This window comes from Malus sylvestris, chromosome 7 (assembly GCF_916048215.2).
Source record: "Malus sylvestris chromosome 7, drMalSylv7.2, whole genome shotgun sequence".
Taxonomy (NCBI): Eukaryota; Viridiplantae; Streptophyta; class Magnoliopsida; order Rosales; family Rosaceae; genus Malus; species Malus sylvestris.
This window is the reverse complement of record NC_062266.1, coordinates 29,959,128-29,981,972: the sequence shown is the minus strand read 5'-3', so window position 1 is coordinate 29,981,972 and position 22,845 is coordinate 29,959,128. Positions and strand designations below refer to the sequence as shown.

The 22,845-nt window shown below is 36.3% G+C and overlaps 2 protein-coding genes and 1 long non-coding RNA gene across 9 annotated transcripts in view; all 3 read right to left on the bottom strand.

The window, feature by feature from the left end:
- LOC126630827 (uncharacterized) overlaps positions 1–22,845 on the bottom strand; it is a 60,852-nt gene that overhangs the window by 21,052 nt on the left and 16,955 nt on the right. The window lies entirely within an intron of this gene.
- Positions 5,171–10,483, bottom strand: LOC126630826 (transcription factor SCREAM2-like). Of its 7 annotated transcripts, none has more exons than XM_050301033.1 (5): positions 10,244–10,478; positions 9,162–9,296; positions 8,845–9,018; positions 8,610–8,737; positions 5,171–5,432 (listed from the first exon to the last, which is right to left on the bottom strand). In XM_050301033.1, exons 1-4 carry the CDS (start codon positions 10,319–10,321, stop codon positions 8,642–8,644), a joined length of 483 nt encoding a protein of 160 aa, XP_050156990.1. In that variant the 5' UTR covers positions 10,322–10,478; the 3' UTR covers positions 5,171–5,432; positions 8,610–8,641. The 7 variants fall into 7 exon arrangements, 6 of the variants coding, with proteins under 6 accessions (XP_050156990.1, XP_050156987.1, XP_050156989.1 ...); XR_007626122.1 differs by lacking the exon at positions 5,171–5,432 and adding an exon at positions 7,501–7,820 and having other exon boundaries at positions 8,552–8,737; positions 10,244–10,477; XM_050301030.1 differs by lacking the exon at positions 5,171–5,432 and adding an exon at positions 7,501–7,799.
- Positions 19,074–22,589, bottom strand: LOC126630819 (putative pentatricopeptide repeat-containing protein At1g56570). The gene is made up of 2 exons (XM_050301021.1): positions 22,382–22,589; positions 19,074–22,257 (listed from the first exon to the last, which is right to left on the bottom strand). Exons 1-2 carry the CDS (start codon positions 22,457–22,459, stop codon positions 20,014–20,016), a joined length of 2,322 nt encoding a protein of 773 aa, XP_050156978.1. The 5' UTR covers positions 22,460–22,589; the 3' UTR covers positions 19,074–20,013.

Here is a 22,845-nt window from a genome sequence, read left to right as displayed (position 1 = left end):
GGATCCTCTCCTGAGCCCAAGGAGAGGATCCTCCTGACCAAGCAGTGTGGACTGTTGGATTTTCATTCAACGGCTATAATTAATATAACTTTAAAGGAATCCCCTTGTTTGTAGCCGTTGGATGAAAATCCAACAACCCACACTGCTTGGTTAGGAGGATCCTACCCAAGGCAAGCAACCTCAACTAGAAAAATCACAAATAGTCGAAGAACAAACCAAGTTATACTTTGGAAAGAAAAAAAACCGTGTTCCAAGTTCTTTAAGCTCAAAACTTAATTATGTTAAGAACATGTTATGCAATCTGAATAGTGTCATTTTGTGATGTGCTGCTAATTTCTTTTCTCCCACAGACTCCCGAAAATGTATCAAAATGGGTACATAATATGAACGAAGTGTCCGAAGAACTCAATGAGAAGATTAGACTCCTAAGTGGGTTTTCTGTTGCACTTAGAGATAAAATCCACACCGACATATTGTTGCAACCTGGTGATGATGGTCCTCCAGTCCCTGCCCATAGAGCCTTATTGGTGACTGATCTCCTTCTCTCTTTGTTTATCAATTAATTAACCAGTTAATAACATATGTGATAGGATTTTTACCATCTATGCAAATAAGGGCAAAATCACATGAAATACTTGCAATAATACAAGGATGTGGTAGTATAGATGCTCATGCAAGTTCGTTCTCCTCAAGGACTATTTGAACAATTTATGTAAAAAACAATTCCTAATCAACTACTTAGAATTAAAACTTGAGAAAAGAGATTTTGAGATTGGGTAATATTAAAAACGAATTTTAAACAAAAACTAATATAATCGAAGAAAAGAGTTTTAAATACCAATTTATAAAGGCACTAGGGTTCCACCATCACCTAGCAATCCTATGAATTTCTACCAATTACTTATGATCTCCACATGCCACTTTGAAGGTTAGGTTTTCCTAATATATATTCTCCTCGTGATATTCAAGCAAGAACGTATATCTACCATGCAATCTGTCTATGATATTCAGATCAAATATAAACATGTAAGACTCATTAAATTCTATGAAAACCTTTTGAAAAATCATGCAACCCCTAAGAGCGTGATATTCGCCTTAGATGAAATTACAATTATCAATCACAAGAAGCAATACTCAATCCTCCAGTGATATTTCGACCGAATTGCATCCAATTACTTGTCTAAACATCCTAATGGTGGCCAGTCATCAAGATAGTTAGATAGTTTAAAACAGTGATCAATAAGTCAAAATGTGCATGCAATCAATCATAAGCAATTAAATAAAAATTACATATTCATGCTAACGCTCAAGGCTTCGCCCTAGCAAAAGGAATTAGTTACACATATGCATAATTGCAATCATAGAAAATATTATTAAGAATAAACGGAATGAAAGCACCTTAAAGTAGAAAATCTCCAAGAACCCTAGCAAAGTTCTTTGTCTCTGAAGTTGAATAATAATAAGCGTAGAGAAAAACTGTAGACGGCAGAGCAATATATTTGCTAAGCCATCGCACAAACCCTAAGACATAGGTCTCTTATTCCAACTAGGAAACTAAATAATAATAAAATAGCTTAGAAAATAAAATTCTAATTAAACTAGGAGAATCTGCCAGGTAACTGTACAGCCACGTTTTAGTCTCAGATATCCTCCAAATCCCCCCATGATAGCTTGTTTTGAAGATCAAGACATTCTGAACACATCTCCAGAAGGCTACAAACCCATCCGAGGTCATATTGGGCTCCAAAAATGCAATTCAAGCCCAAAACGTCACTATTCCAGCACTGCACATCGCTCATTTATTTTATTGCCAGAAAATAACCGCTTGATGGGAAAATCTAATATTTTGATACAATCAAGCCAAGTGACTCACGAATGTCCTCCAACTAGAATTACTCCAAAATTCATCAATTTGACCACGTTTTGCTTCAGAGGAAATCAAAAGTCCTATATTAGAAATATAATTCAAAGTATCAAAATTCTTCCAAAATATGAACCAAAATATACTAAGAATAGGGTTAAATATATAATATAAAATTCACTTATCAATATGGACATGTAAAGTTGTTTTACGAGGCGGTTAACCTTATTTTTCAAATGAGGACACGTGGTCAATATTGATGACATTGTTGATACTGTAAACTTACAGTTGTAAAGATGTGATCGATATAGTTATCAACATGTCATCGATATATCGTCCGCGGTGCAGTTAACCACATATGAATGTATTGAGAAACCAATTCTAACTTTTACATTTTGGTTGTTAATGTCATGTATGTAGGCAATAAGATTAGAAATTTTTAACAACATTCTAGACTTAGATGGATGCAAGGCTCCACCAAACGACACCATAAAACTGCCCGAACTGAACCATGAAGAGCTCGAGTCTCTCTTGGAATTTCTGTACCATGGGGACTTGTCAGAAGAGAAGATGAACAAACACATCTACTCCTTGTCCCTTGCAGCTGATAAGTATGGAATCTCGTACTTGCAGAAGCTATGTGAGCGTCATATGCATAAGTCTTTGAGCTCAGCCAATGCTCTTGATGTTTTAGAGGTCGCAGACGTTTGTTCCAGCCTAACACTGAGGGAGAATGCCTTGGAATACATTGTTAAAAATATGCATGACATAATTTTCTCTGCTAAATATGATACGTTTGCACTTAAGAATCCACATCTATGTGTACAGATTTCTAGAGCATCATTGATGGATGACAAAAGAAATTCAGTTGTAAGGGAATGTTATTGATTGATCATGTTCTTATGTTATTGATTGATCATGTTCTTACTATTGTGCAAGTATTTACATCTAAATTGACCCAAGACTTCTCGGAAAAGTATTTACGTGTGTACTGTTTACAATTTTTCACATCTTCAAATATTGCTACAATATAGTTTTTAACATTTTTCGTTTTTGGAAAGACATTTTAGGATAAATCACCAAACGTATTCTCAAATTGTTTTATTTCATATGCCATTTGTCACTTGCGGAAAGAAGGAGGATTCAAACTCAAATGCCTAGGAGAAGCACATCCGCAAACCAATGTGATTATACCAAAATAATCTAAAATTCTATTTGTTTGTTTTCCTTTTAGAAAACAATTTTTTAAACCCTTTTTTTGAAACATTTTACATATAGTTGAGGTAGTGGATTAAGCCTCACAATAAGCTAGCCATAATAATTTAGTCCGAATTCACTTTAATTTGGTGGGAATCAAATCTAAGTCGTCTCACTTATAACTGAATAATACCATTAGATCGTAGTACCTACAAACATTTTTTGAAACTTTAAACCTAAAACATACATCGACCCTAATATAACTCAAACAATAAACAGAAGCCCACAGATTAGCCTACAAGAAAAACGGAAAGATGGAAACCTTAACTAATACAAACCCTAACCCGTTAATTACCAAAAAAAATAGGCAAGATAAAAACCCTAACCCTAGTCTACTCAAAAGTCAAAACGAGGGTGTCGAATAGACATAGACGATCAGCCCGAAGACATCTGGAGGGGTCCACTATCGTTTTCCAGAATGATGATCTGATCTGTGAGAATGAGGGCTACTAATGTAGAAGAGGTCGTTAAGTCTTATGGCCTTACATGCACATTGAACTGGAATGAGTGTATGATGACAGTGGCTCCAACAAAAGCTAGTCGCGACAGCACTATCTTTGATCGGGGTTATAGCGCTCTCATGGCTGTTGCACTTAATGCCCACAAAAATGGTTGAACCAATAATGTAAGGCACAGCTGCTTTCGGAGTTGCTTTTGTATATCCACAAAAGGGGATGGAGATGAGTATGGATGATTTTGAACGCAAGTACAATGATTTGATGGATAAACTCGATGACGAATGTGAACTTGCTAGAGAATTTTTCTGCGTGGCCTTTTATTCGTCAGAACATATTATTACTATTGCTCATACCAGTGCAGCAAGCAACAGATGAAGTCGCGGATTTGGCATTACATTTATCTAGGGGTTCCTTTATGACGCTATGACTCTCGTGCGAGATGAATATAAAGCAAGACCAGCCTTCATGGAGAAGTGCGAAATAGACAAATGATCAGGGTTTAGTGAGAGAATTTATCATATATGGCCAAAATTTACACTCTAATTTCATAAATGTCAGTTTTTATTAAACTATCACATATATCCAAAATTTTACTGGAATAGACCTCAATACCCTCAAAGTTAATAATAAACCTAACCCAAAATCCAAACACTATTAGATGAATGAACATGTTTATTCAATTCCACCTGTTTATGAATGAACCTGAATTCATTTCCAAGAAAACTTGCTGTTTGACAATTCCATCCACAGCTCACGGTCTCATCTCCACCTCCCCATCAATCAGATATTTTGTTTATGATTTTGGTTTTGCAATAAAAATTGAAATTTGTTTGTCTACATGCAATTCTGATGGGCTTTTGACAAAAGATAGAGCTCCTAATGATCAGTGAACAGATGGCAACATGCCATCCTTGCTCCCAACATGCCATCCTTGTTAGGTTTTCAAGGCATACCGAAAGTATAAGAACAAAAACTAATTATTATTTTAGTTTTTTTAATTAAACATTTCAAAACAATATAAAGGAGAAGGATAAGCACAGGCAGAGGGGTGGAGGGTTGCGGCGGTGGGGGAGACTTTGGCAACAAGTAAGCAATCTTGTTGTGAGTTTGAATGAACATGAATTCGAATGATTTTAGGTGTAGAGTAATTTGATAATAATTTTTAGGGCAGTTTGGTCTATTTAAGCATGTTTTTTGCTATAATTGATAGTTCTTATAAAAACTGATATTTATGAAAGAGTGGTACTAAGCCCACTCCATTGTCTTATCTTCCCACCCACATTATATTCCCACCCACTATAAAAGGGTAAATAATAACATCACTCTTTTCCTACCCACCATTATTCCAATTATAACCCTTTAAATATCTTTGTGTTCTTTAATTTTTATTTTCTGTAATATGTATATATAAATATATATATATATATATATATATGTATATATACATGTAAAATATATTTATCTCAAGAAAAAAAAAAAACAATTATGGTACATATTCAACAGTAATTCAAACAACAAACAAGAATCCATCAAGGTAGACATGGAAGGTCCACAGTCACCTCTTTTCTGGGTCAAGCTCGAAGAAGGATGGAGATGGCAAAAGAGGTAATGGTACATATATATCACCATAAAAAACCAAGTCATAGTGCCAATTAATGATTGAATATCAGACTATGGACAAGAAATATGAGTATGTCAATGCATTGTTGCACTTTGTACATGTGCAGTGAGAATTACTTTGCTCGCTCCCTTATTCTTTTTGTTGGATTGAGGGTTGTGTTCTGAAGATATTTGAGAGAGAAAAAGGAACCGAAATGAGGCAGATTGACCTTCAAAGACGGAACTCTCGCCACTCGCTGCAAAAAAAAAAAAAAAAAAAAAAAATCAGACCTCCAAAACCCCAACAACACCACGACCCCTAAAATTTTAGGCACGCCTACACCTATGCCCTACCCTATGCCACCCTTCACAGCACGGTCATAGCCTCATAACCTGTCACATCCTAGACTTGACTCCGCCATAGTACGATTTTGTTCGTTTTGGGCCCTGGCCACGTCCTCATGGTTTTGTTTCTAGGAACTCACACAAGAACTTTCCAGTAGGTCATCCATCCTGGGAATGCTCTCGCTCGAACTCGCTTAACTTCGGAGTTCCAATGGAATCCGAAGCCAGTGAGTCCTCAAAAAGCCTCGTGCTATATAGAGGTGGGCATGTACATATAAGGCACATCACCCCCTCTCCGTTGGTCGATGTGGGATGTTACAATCCACCCCCTAGGGGACCCGATGTCCTCGTCGACACACTCGCACCGAACGGCTGAGTGGCTCTGATACCATTCTGTCACATCCTAGACTCGACTCCGTCATAGCACGATATTATCCGCTTTAAGCCCCGGCCACACCCTCACGGTTTTGTTTCTGGGAACTCACACGAGAACTTTCCAGCGGATCACCCATCTTGGGAATGCTCTCGCTCAAACTCGCTTAACTTCAAAGTTCCAATGGAATCCGAAGCCAGTGAGTCCCCAAAAGGCCTCGTGCTATATGGAGGTGGGCATGTACATATAAGGCACATCATCCCCTCTCCGTTGGTCGATGTGGGATGTTACACAACCACTCACCTGCATAGCTCCACCTATATATTCCACTTCATTGTTCACAATCTCCATTCCGCCGGAATTAGATTAAGGCTGTCATCCATCATAAGAGAAAGGGAATTTAAAAAGGGAGGAGGAGCTAGCATCGACGCCACCATTAGGGAGGCGTGCGGGTGTGGACTGGTTGGGCTTGTACAGTAGGGTGGGTTTTTTAATTTTTTTTGTTTCTTGTGGTTCTACTATTTCAACTAATGATGATGTGGCAAAATGTTAGTAGTTATTGTTTAAGTCCTTAAATGTCATTTTATAAGATGAGATATTTGTCATTGATATTTATATTTTAAAGAAGGTGAAATGATAAGACAATGGGCTAGACTTAACGCCACTCTTACGAAATTAGAGGGTAAATATTGGTTATATACGAGAAATTCCCGTTTAGTGATGTGTCGTGCCGCTCCACATGCATATCTTGTTGGAATCCATTGTCCCACATTGGACAGAAGGAGAGAAGAAAATAAGTTTAAATATAATTACCCCACTCTAACTAACACCGAGGTCTTTTGTATTAAAACCTCACACTCAACGAATTGAGCAGGTGCCCAAGTGAGGATAGTATCGGTATTGTTGGAGTGGGCCCGTGGCCCATCTACCTGAAATTTAATATGGTATCAGAGTCAGGGGACGGGCCCGTATTGCCATGTGAATGGGTGGGTCCCCTTTGGCCCTGCGCAAATGGATGAGCCCCGACTTGGCTCCACGTAGGCCAAGAGATGCCATGTGAATAGGTGGGTCCCCATTGGCCCCGCGCTAATGGGTGAGCCCTAACTTGGCTCCACGTGGTTGCCGATGTGTGGAACTCCACGTGTGACCCATAAAATGGGGTCTCACATGCGGGGGAGTGTTGGAGTCCATTGTCCCACATCAGACAGAGGGAGAGAAGAAAATAAGCTTAAATAGAATTACCTCACTCTAACTAATACCGAGGCCTTTTGTATTAAAACCCCACACCTGACGAATTGAGCAGGTGGCCAAGTGGGGACAATATCGGTGTTGTTGGAGTAGGCCCATAGACCCGTCTACCTGAAATTTAACATATGTACCCTTAAAAAATCCTTTGAACCACGTTTTCCATTTGAGGTTATTGGCTGCTTTCTTTGTATCCTAGTAAGCAAGTATGCAGTTCTAATTAGTTTGACTTGATTTAACAATTGGAATATTTGCACTCTCTGTCTTTGGCATTCACTGTTTCATAAGCATCTTCTTTGAAAGGAAAATCTATTTATGTAGGTTATTTAATGAAACAGTTTTACTGTGTCAATACTTCAATCTTTTAAAAACCCATATTGCATCTGCAATTAGGGTTAGGGAATGATTAATTTTGTTAATTATCCTTTGTTTTAATGGCATCCAGACACTCAAAGACGTGTCCGGGTGGGTGTTAGAATCAATTGAAGAAGTTAAAGCACAGAAGGAGAAGATGAAATTCCTTTGGGCCTGCATATGGACAGATGTTCTTGCTTGCAGTGACTTACTTGTCCATCCTGGTGATAAAATCTCAATCCGAGCACATAAAATCATATTGGTAGCCCGGCACTCTCTATGCTAGATCTGTTAATATAATACCCTACTGCATACAAATATATTCCCTAATTAATTAAATCAAACAGATCATTATCAATTGCATATTCTTGAAAAATTAGCTGAATTGATCAATTTACAAACTGTCAAAATTTGATAGTATTTGATTTTGATCAGTTTAACAATCAAAATTTATAAAATGATTATATATAGGGATAGTTTATTAATCAATATATAATTGTAGCATGTAGATTTTCATTTAGACGTTGTTTAGTATCAGAAACTATTGATCTAGTAAATTATAACGTTTATATACAGATTTCTTATATCAGAACCACCAGGGTGGTTGTGGGATTGTTATTGCCTATTAGTACTCTTTTGATTTTTCAGTACCACTGCAAATCTACTACTTAAAAAGGTCTTTTAAACTTTTTCGAGGTCTTAATTTAACTACACCCCCTAAATAAATTTTTAAAGTGGAACTGAAGTGACGTATGACTAAATTTCAGTAGATCGTGGTTGCTCTGCCATTTACAAGCACTCTAATATTATTAATCAACCTAAGAATCAAAACTATTGATATTGATATGACCCGAAGTTGATTAATTATTCTTTTTATTTAATCAGGAGCTAATTCATCCCATTCGTATGGATCTAGCTGATCAAGCATTTGTAACTAAGTTGTTTAAAGCTTGATTAATTCCTTGATAATCAACATATCATTCATGCCATCCTAGCCAACTAGCTACTACAACAAAACCGATCTAATACTTAAGTTGTTTGAAGCTTGATTAATTCCTTGATAAGCTACATCATTATCCAAGAAAGCGAAAACTGATGTGATCATCATCAAACATACCTAGGTAGCTATATATAGCAACCGAATCTTGATTACTCATTTTCGGTATTTTCGCTCCAGTTTTTTATAGCCACTGCCACTGCTTGCTTTACTGCATGAGCGTCAATGCTTTCACCTTCCTCTTCATTCTATACAATATTAAAGCGAATTTACCTTATAGCTGCTGTCATGAACAAGTTTATATATAATCCTCAGTAATTATTTATATATATAGAGAGGAATTGAATTGTCTTACTTCTCCTCCAACTGCCTGTAACCTGAAACTGTCTGCACAGGAAACCCTAGCTTCAAGCACATCGAGACCCAAGTCTTCGAAAGCTTCCAGAACAGACACAAGCAAACCTGGGCAACTCTTCTCAGAAAACACATTTATCAGAAATCCTTTTTCTAGGGTTTCCACTGTAACCTGCTGAAAAAATAAGGACATTTACAAATTATAACAAATTAAAAATCCCATTATATATTACTACCCATACAGCTAAAAAGGACATTAATACAATATTAATCATAGCACCCGATATGGAAAAGGGTCAATTCAGTTTGTATAAGTACCACAGGCAATGAAGTTTGGTCACTTGATGATGAAGTAGTTTGTGCATTTGCAATATCTTGATTCAGTCTTTCCACCTTTTGTTTTAGCTCTTCAATGTACTTGGAGGCATCTACTATGATTGAGGTTTTGTTTAGCTGTGACACATGCGCAAACCAAAAACTGTACTGTTAGAGATGTATACTTTTGATATCGGTCAATAATCAAAATGTATATGTACACACACACATATATCCGTATATAACCAATATATATGTATACCTATATATACACACACAAACACACTCTCGTAGATTTAGATAAGTGTCATATAATTACATCAATGCCATAACTGACGGCTTGGTACTTATAATGAAGTTCCAAATGAATTGATCTCTCTCTTTAGATATATAGACGTAGTAAATTACACAAATAGATAATTGAATTTTTATCAATATAATTCTAATGTTCGATCCTCAGTTTTAAAATCAAGATAACATACATAGAATATTGAGATGTTCAGAAAACGAATATATATATCGGAGGGGCAGTCATGAGAGACACACACATATACACAAACTGTAAGAACTTTTAGCTTTTGACAACTCACAGCATACTACTTATAATATTGTTTCAGTTTTCTCTTGATAAGCTTAACAAACCACGGAAATAAATTGGTTCCGAATATAATCTTAACAGAAATGTTCTCATGGCCATCAGGCAACAAGGAAATATATATATATATAGTCACTCACTCGTGGATTTGATATCAAAGGTGAAAAATTTTAATCTCAACCTTTGAAATCAAATTCAAAGGTGGTGACCAAGAGAATGAGATTCATAATAATAATTCCCCATTAGTTTAAAAATCAAGAGAGTGGTGCAGAAATGAGATATTTAACAGGGGGACCCATTTCGCCCAAGTTGGTGCGAAACCGGAAAGAAGAAGCGGTTTTTCTGGCAGCCAACATAAAACGAAACCAGTTGCATGTACTTTGTGTTAGTGAAAAGAAACAATTGTAGTTTAGTGTATATAAAACTTCGAGAATTTAGGCCAATAGAATAAAGGGAAAGCCTGAGAAATGAATGCAGCAGGGGGAATTACAGCATGAGAGTTAGTAATAGAACGAAGAAGTTGCAGCTTCTCATAGAGTGCTGCCCTCTTGTGCTCCCTAGAAACCATGGAAACTGGAAAAAGTAGGATATCGGATTCGATATATATTTCAGATTTCCCAGCTTTCACTTTCGCCTCTCTTCTTTCTTTTCCTTATACAAGTCTCTGAAAAGCTCTGAAAGCTTTTTATAAGAGGGAGATGAGCTCTCAAATCTATATGATCCTGTTTGCTTCCCTGCACATGACTGCCTCAGTTTTTTTTTCTTTTCCCACAACAAATTAATAATGTACTATAGATAATATATTCTGGCTGCAATTACTGACATGCCCTCGCTTTAAGGAAATAACATTTCTCGTTAATCCTTGGGATGATTAATTGCACATAATTAATCATTTGTCTTCTTATTTATTTAGTACTAATGGGCTTCTTAAACCTAAAGTTTACTTAATTTGTTGGGTATAACAGTGCATTTGACCAAATTGTTCCAGGAAAAATCGAATTCAACGTGACTTATTCACTAAACAAATTAATTTAACATGAAACAACACATATTCTTCATATCATGTATATACATGATAAAGTGGAATTCAGCAATATTGCTGAAAACATTTCAGATAAAATAACTTAACTACTTATAAATAAGATCACATTAATGTCTTTGATTAAAGAAATGCATACCAAGCCACGTACTACCTAAACTGATAATTTATATGAACTTTCCAACATTATCAAGCTGTTCAGCATAAAATCATAGATCATATCTGCAAAGTTGCTAATGATTAAGATTATACAGTATATATTCTTCTAGTTTCTAATCAAATTATATAGCCAAGTTCTTTATATATACATGTCTTCGACAAAAAAAATATATATATACATGTATTACTTATCTTTGCATATATATTCTGTATATAATTCATCTGGCGATAAAAACAGTAATAGTGATATTGAGAGCGATCAGTTTCACATGCATGCATGTTTTTGGAGTACTCTGCAAGTTGATATACAGAAAGCTAAGGCCACTTGATATTAAGCTAGAAAACATTTAGGATCGAATATAAGCTTGAAAACAAAAGAGATTTTATGTCTTTCATTCATTCTGAATATTCATTTCACATATATATGTGTTTGTGTATGTATGCACCAAAATTATGAATTGTTAGTGAATAAAGATGCGAAAATGATACAGAGAAAGGGGTAGAAAGGGAAAAAAAGAAGTGAAGCGCGGGAAGAAATGGGGGAATCATGAGCACGTGATGGAGATATATAGAGGGATCGAGGTGGGAGTGGCAACTGTGGATTTGTGGAATAGGCCAACCATCGAGCCATCGAAACAAGTGCATGAGAAGAGAAGCAACAAAATATGATCGATACATGTTTAGTTAGTGAGTTTTGGAATGCCTCCAAACACGCCTCACGGGGTTTATTTTAGCTTAGCCTCCTCCCAAACACACAATCCCCCTCCCCATCTCCGTTTTCCCTTTTGTCCTCTCCCTTTCTCTCTCTTCGTCTCTCTACACGTGCCATGTCTACCTTCTCATCATCTCTAGCTAGCAAATAACCTTCTAGTTCATATTCATTATACCTTTTTCTTGACAAACGATGAGATAATCAACATTAAATAGGATGATTCAAATTTGAGTGTAAGGAGATATGCATATATACACTCTGCCCAAATTCATTAAGCTCGTATCTGCTCATCATACCCCCTTTTAATTTAATTAATTTTTTTGAAACTCATATAAATATGTACCATGTATATGCAATCATAGATTCATACCATTAAGTATTTATGCATGGGATAGTTGATTTCATCATGTTCTAACTAGCTACTTGTTCTTTGTACTAATCAATCATGAACCAAAATCTATTTATAATTTTATATCCATTCCAGGACCATATGATCATTTTGAGTGCAACTTGCAGGTCAGATTAAGTTATATATAATTGAATTAGCACTTCTTTAACTTTTGACAATGCATTTGCATATAAACTTATAAAAATTAGTCAAATATTTCCAAAAATATATTTCCTTCCATGGACAGGTAGATGAGGAAAAAGAACCTAAGCTTACACCAAATACCAATAAGCATGCAAGTAAAATTCCAATTTCCATCTGCAGTCAATATATGTACTTTTTATGTATCACAAGACCTTTATATTTATGAATCAAACATATATTGTCACTACGTGTATATATGTATAATTGTAAATGTACATGTATAGGAGACTTAAGAGCAAGAGTTTTCCCTAGCTAGTCCTTGTTCGTTCGAGCATTGTCTCCATTCGCCACAGAGACAAATCACGTACTAACTCTATTCACATGTGTGCCCATTAATCATTACAACCAAACAATACTCTACATACACATACCCTGCTCCCAACCTTTGTCCCTTGCCCTCCATAAATTAGGGTTTCCTTAGCTTATTTTTAATTTTTTTTTAATTTCCAAGAATTAGGGTTTCCCTCAATTATTTTCCCAGATTAGTTTTGGTTGATCATGGCGCATGTGCTTTGATTTTGTATATGTAAACAGATCCATCATAATTTTGATTTGATTTCTCATGCATCTTACTGATCAGGTAGTACTGGGTTAATTGGTTTTATCTCCATGAAATGCACTACTTGTAATACGCTGGAAGGCATGAATCAAAATACTGAGCGTGACCTGATGCTTATCGATATGATAATATACTGAAGAAAAAAGTAGGAAAAAACAAATTAAAACAGATAAGCAATAATTTGTCCTCATACCTTTGAAACCTATTAGCTAGCATTTCTTCATCAAATTGAAGTGACTGATTTCGTTTTATTAATTTGTTCAGTGCTGTCCAATTCTTGTCAGGTTTTCCGTAGCCCTTTTTTTCCCTTAATAATCCCTAAGCATTTTACATTTTTATTTGATTTGGAAAACCTGTTATGAGGATATATGCATGCAATTTCTACTTGGTTGATGATAATGAATTGATTCATTCCGATTTATTTTACAAATAAATAGAGGGTTACGCAATGTTAGTTTATCGGAGTAGAACGATATGTAGGACACAGAGGTTCACCCTCAAACCCGAAGGCAAAGGATCTTAAGCTCTATCTTACCATCCCTCAAACCCGAAATGCAAAGGATTTTAAGCTCTATCTATTTTATCATCAATTTCGAGGGTTATAAATTAACCTATGATACGTACTCATCTTAGGGCTTGTTAGTTGCCAAAAAGTTGGAGGTTGCTGCAGAAGAATCTTTAAGGATTTGATTGTTCTCATTCACATGTTTCATAATGAAGGGAATGCTTTGGGGTATAAACCCGACTAAGACAAATATGCTTATATTTTATCTTATGTGGTTCAATATCCTAGTGAATATGTTGTTATGTTTCTACTTATGTGACTCAGGTTCGAAACTCTCTCATTTATTAAATTATTGTAATAGTTTTGGCCCCCTCCCCTTAATATTAATACATTTTTAAAAAGCTTTTATTTTATTTATTTTTAATTAATTAATTGATCAACATAGGACATATGTACGCGTTAAACTCTATTGTATTTGTGAGATCACAGCAATAATGAAATTCTTAATTGTTTATAATAATCTCAATTAGAAAGTGATATGTAGTTATAATTATGGTGCGCTACTCATGACCTGTACGCGTTTTGGTGTCTATTAGGTATCCAAAACATGCGACAAAGCAAATCAAAATAACAACAAAGAATTGGAACCAATTTAATTAGGGCATGCACAATCATGCAATGAAAGTATTACTTTATTCAGAAATGCTTCTCGTGACATTCCATATTATTTGAAAATGGAATAAAAATCTCATATAATGACAAGCCTTGCCACAATCACCACATAAAGCCATCGTTTTGCAATGCTTGACAACAAATCTGTGCTCCTTCATAAGGTTCCAAAATTTTGTGATTCACTTAAAACAATAACCCAATAAATCGTTACTGTCATAAACAAATACATAAACATTGTGTCCAAGAAATATTCTTTAGTGTAGTAATATGTATATAGGATTCTTGTGACTCTTGCTAGCAAAAAACTCACGTGAGTTGCACTTTGGGAACGTACATTCACATGCAAATGTCAGTGGAAACAAAATTTATTTGATGTATAAAGTTGAGTGATAAGGGCCTCTGTTGTTCATAGAGAGAGAGAGAGAGAGAGAGTTCTTGTAGGCAATTGAAGAATCTACATGCAAGGATATATATATATATATATATATATATATATATATATATATATATATATATATATATATATATATATATATAAGTAACAATATCCAAAAGTTTGGTTAGATATATCAAATACATACACATTTACATATACATTCATTCTAAGTTGCAGTTAACTAAATTTGCAAGCACAATATATATTGGGAATTGTTATTGGCACTCTAAAATTCTCATTCTACACTGCAAACTTTCTATATTTAGAAAGAAAAATACACTAGTGAAGAGTGTAGAATGAGATTTTTGGAGTGCCTATAACAGTTCCCTATATATTAACGGTACCAATAATAACGACAACATATAAATAATATATCAAGTGCATGTTCACATTTAGGGAACAATAATGACTCACAGAGACATTTCAACCTGCTACCTCTAACCACCATCATGTAATTCACCAACGCTACAGTTAATTGCAACCTAAAATATCTCTTTACATATGTACTTACATAAATGATTCATTCATTAAATAGATTGAAGAAAATGTCATTTTCATCCTGTATGTATCCCCGACACTCGAGAATAAAAAAGGTCGTTGTCCAACGTCGTCATTTTAGAATTTTTAGCTTACAGTTACATAATCCCTACAAATTGCTTTGCTGCAATAATCTTGTTATGTGCAGAGAGAGCACCCATGACCCTTGTTATGTGCAGAGAGAGCACCCATGACCCATGCAAACAAATCGGCCTAAGACTTCATACAGCTGTATTGCTTTGTATTTTTTTCAAGCCAAAAAATTCTTCTGCCAAATATTTTAAAATGATATCGGCATGCATTGGTTTCTTCTTAAATTGATAACCTTTATTCTTTCGTTTGTGTAATACATGTTCTTAAGAAATTAAGTTCTTATATAAAGAAACAGTATGTTGGTTGGTCACTGGTTAATCGATCTATTGACTTATATGCATGGTAAGCCAAAGCAAAAAATTAACGACAGATTAAGATGTATTGAAAGTCATTTTCAATCGGATGGTGCTACATACGTACATTTTTACCTTCTACACACTTTTGTTAATTTGTGTTCACTGATCTTCTTCAATTCTTTCAATCCGAAAGCAAAAAAACGAGAGAGGTGTGTAAGAAGTAAAAATGGGTAGATAGAACCACCCTTACAATTTCTAAATAAGAATCTAAATTTGGCGTACACTTTGATATAATACTCAAATGCTTCTTTTGGTGTGCGAGATTAGATTGGAATTTTATTCTTTACATTAGAGTGATTTTATTAACAGGGACCAACAAATACAAAAGCGTGCCCGTTCCCCTGTAATAGGCTCGAAAAATACGGTTGTTTGTGTCTTCTAAACACGAGCAACCGATCCAATGCCTTTCACACATTTTTAATGACCAATTTCTTGATCTGGAGAGAAACTAGTGCAACCAAAAAATAAGTTAAATTCCTACACAGCTACCGCAAGAACTAAAGAGCATACGGTACCAATCTGCCACAAAGAAGATTATGTGACGCTCGGCATTAGATGCGTGTACAATTAGGCCTTTACTAAACTAGTGAGGCCACATCAAACCATCACTACAATAACGAGGCCACATCAACTCGCGACACCAAGACATCACAAACGTGAGAAGTGGGGAATATCACAAAAATTTAAAACCTAACTAATCTGAAAAGGAAACCACCAATCAACTCATCTCCATAATAAGGGCAATACCGCTTCTGAAAATATCCATAGCATTCATTGAAAGAGCCCCCAGACTGATACTATATGAGGCATGCAATCCATATTGCTTACTTTTTTTTCTTTTCTTTTTTTTTTTTATCGAAAACTGAATTTTTATTTCTGTAAAAATAACAATGTACAAGAGATTTGGAGAAGCAATGGAAGCCTCATTAAAAACCTCCAGAGAAGAGGGAAAAAATAGTACTTCACCAAATTGCTCCCCACTTACATTCAATTATCATTCTCCAAATCTACTTCCAAGAAAGGAGCAAGCCAAATTGGCTCCTCCTCCATCCATGTATGAAATCCTTCATTATAAAGTCCAAATTTTGCTAACTCATGAACCACCTTATTTCCTTCACGTCGTTGCCACTGACATGAAAAGTAAGTGAACCTCTTCTTCAGGGTATCAATCTATATTGCTTACTAAAGAATACTCTTTGTCATCGAAATACCAATATAAATACTACTATACCCTTACATGAATACTTGAAAGAAAATATTCAAAAAGAAAAAAAATATGAACATTAAAATAATTCCACACATAAATTTTTTTATCCACCTACATATGATCAAAATATATCTCTAATTAAAAATATAAAAAAAATAAAAATACCCACGTGGGTTTCTCTCTCTCCCTCTCTCTTTTACATTTCTCTCCTTTCTATATATAAATAATCATTTATATTTACACATACTGTACATATATTTAAGGTTCAGTTTCAATTTGCATCCCTTGTGGTTTACGGCATGCAATATATTTTGCCTCTAATTTTTTGAAATAGAGGTGAATATAGTGAACATAGTGATAAACATATAGAGCTTAAACTATGTCTATCAAGTGCCATATATAAAAAATATAAAAAATACAGTGAAGTTGCAGAGGTCTTACGTCTCCGGATCATATGTGGTTTAAGTGATAGGATTAGTCAATCAGACGTGGGTCTGAGTGATAAGATTAGTTAACCTAATTATGTGCCCACGTTTGGTTTTATATCTTACGTCCAGAGACACGAGATCTTAGTGATAGGATTAGTTAACCCGACTTTCTCTAAAGATTAATTATCTTGAAGGTGACATGAAAATAATTATGGCGGTGGCCTCGTGTGATTTTCAAGGACTTGAAATACGTACCCATCATCTTGGAGTTATCATCTTGAAGGTGTCACATTATTACTGATATTGTCCCCAACTTGTTAATTATCAAGTTTTATCACAAAAAACTTCGGTATAGTTAGACTGAGGTTAGGTCTAGGGTTAGGATATTTAAACTCTTCTTTTCTCATAGGTATGGTCGAGCTATTTCAACATGCCTCCTTACCTGGGATCGAATTAGTGGGTCATATATGGGAGATCCACACATCGGCAACCAAGGGGGCTCACCCTCTACACGCGGGGCCAAAGGACCCAACATCATCGCGCGGGGCCAAGGAGACCCACCCATCACGTGGTGCTATGGGCCCGCTCTTTGACTCTGATACCATGTCAAATTATCATAAAGACAGGCCAAAGGCCTGCTTCCAACAACACCGATATTATCCTCAACTTCTTAATTACCACCTACACAATATGTGGGGTTTTATCACAAAAAAACCTCAATATTAGTTAAAATGTAGTTAGAATATTTAAACTCTTCTTTTTTCAAAGATATGATCGATGTGAAATATTTCAACGGAGGTGACCTACGTATCAATCATGACAAACAATGGTCTATGTATAGCATCATTATGCATGGCCTTAAGTCACAGAGGGCACCTAATTGTTCTCTTTCGAGTTGCAATCAACCCCACCGAGTCATTGATCTTGACCCAGATAACAAAATAAAAAATTTATAAAAAACCAAAAAAAAAAAAAAAAAAAGAGGTCACGGGGTCGGTTGTAGCCATCGAAGATGACATAATTGCAATTACAATGATGAGAAAATAAAATAATTTGCAAAAGTTGTATGGAGCATAGCAAAGTAGAGAAACCTGGATCATATATCATATGTGTGTGTCCCTAGCTATGTGTGTTATGTGTCCCTAGCTATGTGTGTCTTGTTCATCACATGTAAATTGGAACCTGCAAAGATCCTCCCAGCGATGGCAGAACCAGATGGATCTGTGTGTGTATATAATGCATATATGTATAAATTCTGATTCTAAGGCAACAAGGCTCCCAGCTTTGAGAGAGTTGAAGGAAGGGGAGAGATGTCTATCGTACACAACTTTACTCTTGCTCTGCAAAGAGGCTGTTTCCACGATTCAAATCCGTGACCTTTCGGTCATAAAGGAGCAACTTTTCTGTTGCGCAAAGGCTTGTCCTCATATAATGAATATGTATATAGGTATATATTTGTACAAGCAAAGCAAGAGACATCTCAGAAGGAAGGGTGTTTTCAACTGTTAGGTTGCTGTCTTTTTGTTGATTTTTGGATACTGTTTCAAAGGCACAGATTGTTGGCTCTCTTACTGCTTCATGTCCTCTTTTGGCTTGCAAATTTTCTTATGCCCCACAAGCTTAAGTAAAAGCCCCACAAAGATAGGAGACACTACTGAGATTTTGGGTTGGAGATTGGAGAAGCAAAAAGTAATAAGTTTTTAGCCACCTTGTAGAGAAAAGGAAAATTCTACAATGACACTACACATAGCATCAACCAGGTGAATGAATGACTAAACGTGTGATTAGTAATTCAATGGATGAAGATCAAACAATCAATGATCTCAATGTATGCTATGCTTTGGTCCATACTAGAAAATTCCCAAGAGAAATGGTTTGTGCAACGGCCAAACTGTCATGTGACAATTGGTGTATTGATCTATGAGTTATAGTATGAGCGGATGACACAATTGATATGCATGGATCTAGGATTATAACATGAAAATTAGTAACACCACATGATGTGGTACGTGGATATGCCGATCAAACTCCAAAACAATAAGATTTATTGAGTGAAAGGAAGTGTACACTTTCCTTGCTTTTATTCAGTTAAAAAGCCTTATATCCTCTAGATATACTGGACAAGGCACAGAATTTTGAACATGGATTATGAATGATTGAACCCGCAATGATATGTGATGTGAATTCCTTCAGTAAATGTATAGTGTAGACAAAATATGTCCCATCCCCATTTAACACACTTTAGGAAAAGTAGCCAACATCCTTTCATCAGCTCATTACATAAAACAAAGCTGATTAGTGACCTCACTATATCAATCAGAATGTGTGGAAACCCAAAACACGATGAGTTGAATAGCCTGACTTCAGAATAGGATTTCCACTTGGTTTTCCTCAAAGTCGGGAGAAAGACTTGCATGTAACGGTTTCATACCCTCTTCCCCTGCACCTCTTAACACGGAGTATGAAATCCGGTGCCGCCATACAGTTCAATACCTTTGTATCGGTGGGTGTTGTTGAGTAGTTGTGAGCCCCAGGGTCCTTAATAATGAACTCAAGTCAATTCTGCCACTTGACCCTAAACACAGCCTCTTGAGAACACCGCATGTGCCCGAAAAAACTCTGTGATCAAAGAAGCCAAAAATCCACCATAGTCGATCGCACAATGATATTTTGTTGTCAGTCAATGAGATCAACATTCTTTCACAAGTTCATTGAACCAATGTGGCAACATGAACTTTGTGGGTTTTTCATCTGTAGCCTGTATGTACCTTGATGCTATCGAATGTACATGGCAGTTCCGCCCTTGGAGTTTTATCATCCAAAGATTCATTTACTCTTAGATGCTGCCACTTCTCTTTATGTTGATCATATACACCAGACCTGAACATTTTGTCCCCCTACTTGACATGGTTATACAAGAAATATTGAACAAATTGTTGACATTAATCTTTTCTATTCAGCAAGCTCATCCATGCATCCCCCTTTTTTCTACCAAATTCACATCTTGCAATACATTACGCAAATCTGGAATGTAACCCATGGATTTAAGCTTCGCTCTCAGCTCTTCTAAATTTGCATAAATATCATGCTTTTCTGGATGTCGTTGATCCCCTGCATAAAATTTGTGGATTCTACCATTCACAGAAATCCAACTACAACCTGGTTCCTTCTTCACGCCTCGGTCTTTCATCACATCTCTCAGACTAAGTCCATCTTCATAACTCCCTGTCCTGATATAGGTGTTGTACAGAAGAACATAGGTAGCTGAGGATTCTGGTGTAACCGAAAGAATCTTCTCAGCTGCAATCTCCCCCAACTCAACATTTTCATGTACCCTACATGCTCCCAACAAAGTCTGCCAAACCATTTCGTCGGGCTCAATTGGCATTCTTTCTATGAACTCCATTGCATCATTAAGACGGCCTACACGACCTAAGAGATCAACAATACAAGCATAATGTTCCATCTTTGGCACCACCCCATATGATTTTTCCATTTGATGAAAATGATAGTGGCCTTCATCTACCATACCACAGTGGCTGCATGCAAACAGAACACACAATAGCGTCACATCATTGGCCTTCACACCCATCTGCTCCATTATCTTAAAGAGTTCAAGAGCATCCTCCACAAGCCCATGTTGAGCATAGCCTGATATAATAGCAGTCCACGACACTGTATCTGGTTCAGAAATCCTCTCAAAGACCTCTTGAGCCTCGTCTATATTACCGCACTTGGCATACATATCAATTAGAGCACTTTCTATACACTTTTCCGAGTCCAAGCCAGCCTTGCAAAGGAGGCCATGGACTTGCTGACCATACTCCAGGAAACAAAGGCTGGCACATGCAACAAGCACACTAGAAATGGTAAACTCGTTCGGTGTAAAGCCTTCTTCTCTCAACTTTGAGAAGACTATCAGTGCATCCTCCCATTCAAAACATTGTGAACAAGCAGTCACCAGTGTTGTCCAAGACACTAAATCTCTCTCTTCTATCCTGTCAAAGACCTTCTGTACATCTTTGAGCAACCCACATTTGGCATATGCATTGGCAATTGCATTGGAGATGCTTGTAACCTTCATTTCCACCCCAGACTTCAAAACCATCCCATGAATTTCCTTTCCCAAACGCATACATTTCAAAGCAGCCATTGCATTGAAGACACTGCAGTAAGTGTATTTGTCTGGTTGTATATTGTTTACGCACATTCTCACAAAGAGCTCCAATGCTTCTTGGCTGTGACCTGACTGTGAATAACCAGATATCATTGCATTCCATGGTGGATTGGTTTTACAACTGGTGAAATTCAAGTCAAAAACAGATCTTGCATCAGACACAGACTTGCATTTGGAGTACATATCGATAAGAGCAGTTCCCACAAGAACACTAGACTCCATGCCCAATCCAGATGCATAACTGTGAACAATTTTGCTCTTGTCAACATTACCTAACTTCCCGACTGCTTTCGAGACACTGATGAGTGTATACAAATTTGGTTTAATTCCTTCTTTCTGCATTCTTACAAATTGATCAAATGCTTCAGAATGAAGGCCATTTGATGTTAACCCAGAAATCATTGCATTCCAGGAGACTTTATTATGTTCAGTCATGGTATTAAACATCCTACACGAATTCTCAACCATTCCGAACTTTGCATACATGTTAAGAAGAGTTGTACTTACAAAAGTATCAGACGCAAAGCCTCTTACAACAACCTGGGCATGCACCATTTCGCCCAATTCGATACAATCTAACCCAATGCATGTCTGCACAACCGCTGAATACGCAAACTTGTCTGGTAAAATTCCACTATCCACCATATCACAAAAGAACTTAAACCCATCAAGAAACAACCCACTCTCTGTCGACCCAACAATCATGACTGTCCAAGAGAATATGTTCCTCAGCGGCATTTCATCAAACACTCGACGAGCTGTGTCAAAATCCAAGCATTTCGAATAAGCATTGGCAACATGGTTCAACACCACCAGCAAGTCCCTGTCCGAAAGCTCGGATTTTAATACCAACCCATGAACAGATTTAACTTTTCCTACAGAACCCATGTCCTCACAACCATAAAGGATATCAATTAAGGGTTGAATTTGAAACCTTTTCCGAGTTTCATCAACAGAAACTAAGCTCGGAAATTTGCTTCCATTGGGTTTCTGGGTTGTTGGAGATGATTGAATTAATGTTGAATTTTTACTCTGCAATCGATTAAGTTTGATATTATTATTACTTTGTGATTGAACGAACATGAAGTTAACGAAGAAAGAGAGACCAAAACAGCAACAAAAGAGGCAGAACAGAGAGAGAGATGGAGTTGCTTACTTTGTCTTTGGAAGTTGAGGCGGGAAGAACCAGAGGATAAGCAGGTTGAGGAAAGCCCAATTTAACAGCGAGACCCATGGACCTCCGTCGCAGTTAGCCGATCGTCGTCTTCCAGTGACCACTGTGAGAGGTGGTGAAGTTGCTGATGCTTATCGGAAATTATCTTTTCCGATCCCCACCACAATATTCTATTGTGTAAATAAGAGTAACTGTAGCAATGATGTCTCAATTTTAATTAAATTTGAGCAATAGTCGCTCAACTAAAAATCTATTATCATTGGTTCCTCAACTCAGAAAAATATGTAGCTATAGTCATTTTCGTCAACTTCGTCAGAATTTTGTCAAAATAAATTATGTTGGAAGGATCATTGCTACAATTGAGGTTCCTCAACTCATCAAAACATGTAGTTATGGTCATTTTTGTCAACTTCGTCAGAATTTTGTCAAAATGAGTTATGTTGAAA

What these genes read in the sequence shown, in the direction of transcription:
- LOC126630819 (XM_050301021.1), bottom strand. Translation starts at nt 22,459, where the DNA reads ATGGGTCTCGCTGTTAAATTGGGCTTTCCTCAACCTGCTTATCCTCTG. An exon ending in CCTCAACTTCCAAAGACAAA is followed by an intron (nt 22,258 to 22,381) that starts GTAAGCAACTCC and finishes AATCGATTGCAG; the next exon opens with AGTAAAAATTCAACATTAAT.
- LOC126630826 (XM_050301033.1), bottom strand. Translation starts at nt 10,321, where the DNA reads ATGGTTTCTAGGGAGCACAAGAGGGCAGCACTCTATGAGAAGCTGCAA. An exon ending in ACCAAACTTCATTGCCTGTG is followed by an intron (nt 9,019 to 9,161) that starts GTACTTATACAA and finishes TTATTTTTTCAG; the next exon opens with CAGGTTACAGTGGAAACCCT. An exon ending in TACAGGCAGTTGGAGGAGAA is followed by an intron (nt 8,738 to 8,844) that starts GTAAGACAATTC and finishes AATATTGTATAG; the next exon opens with AATGAAGAGGAAGGTGAAAG.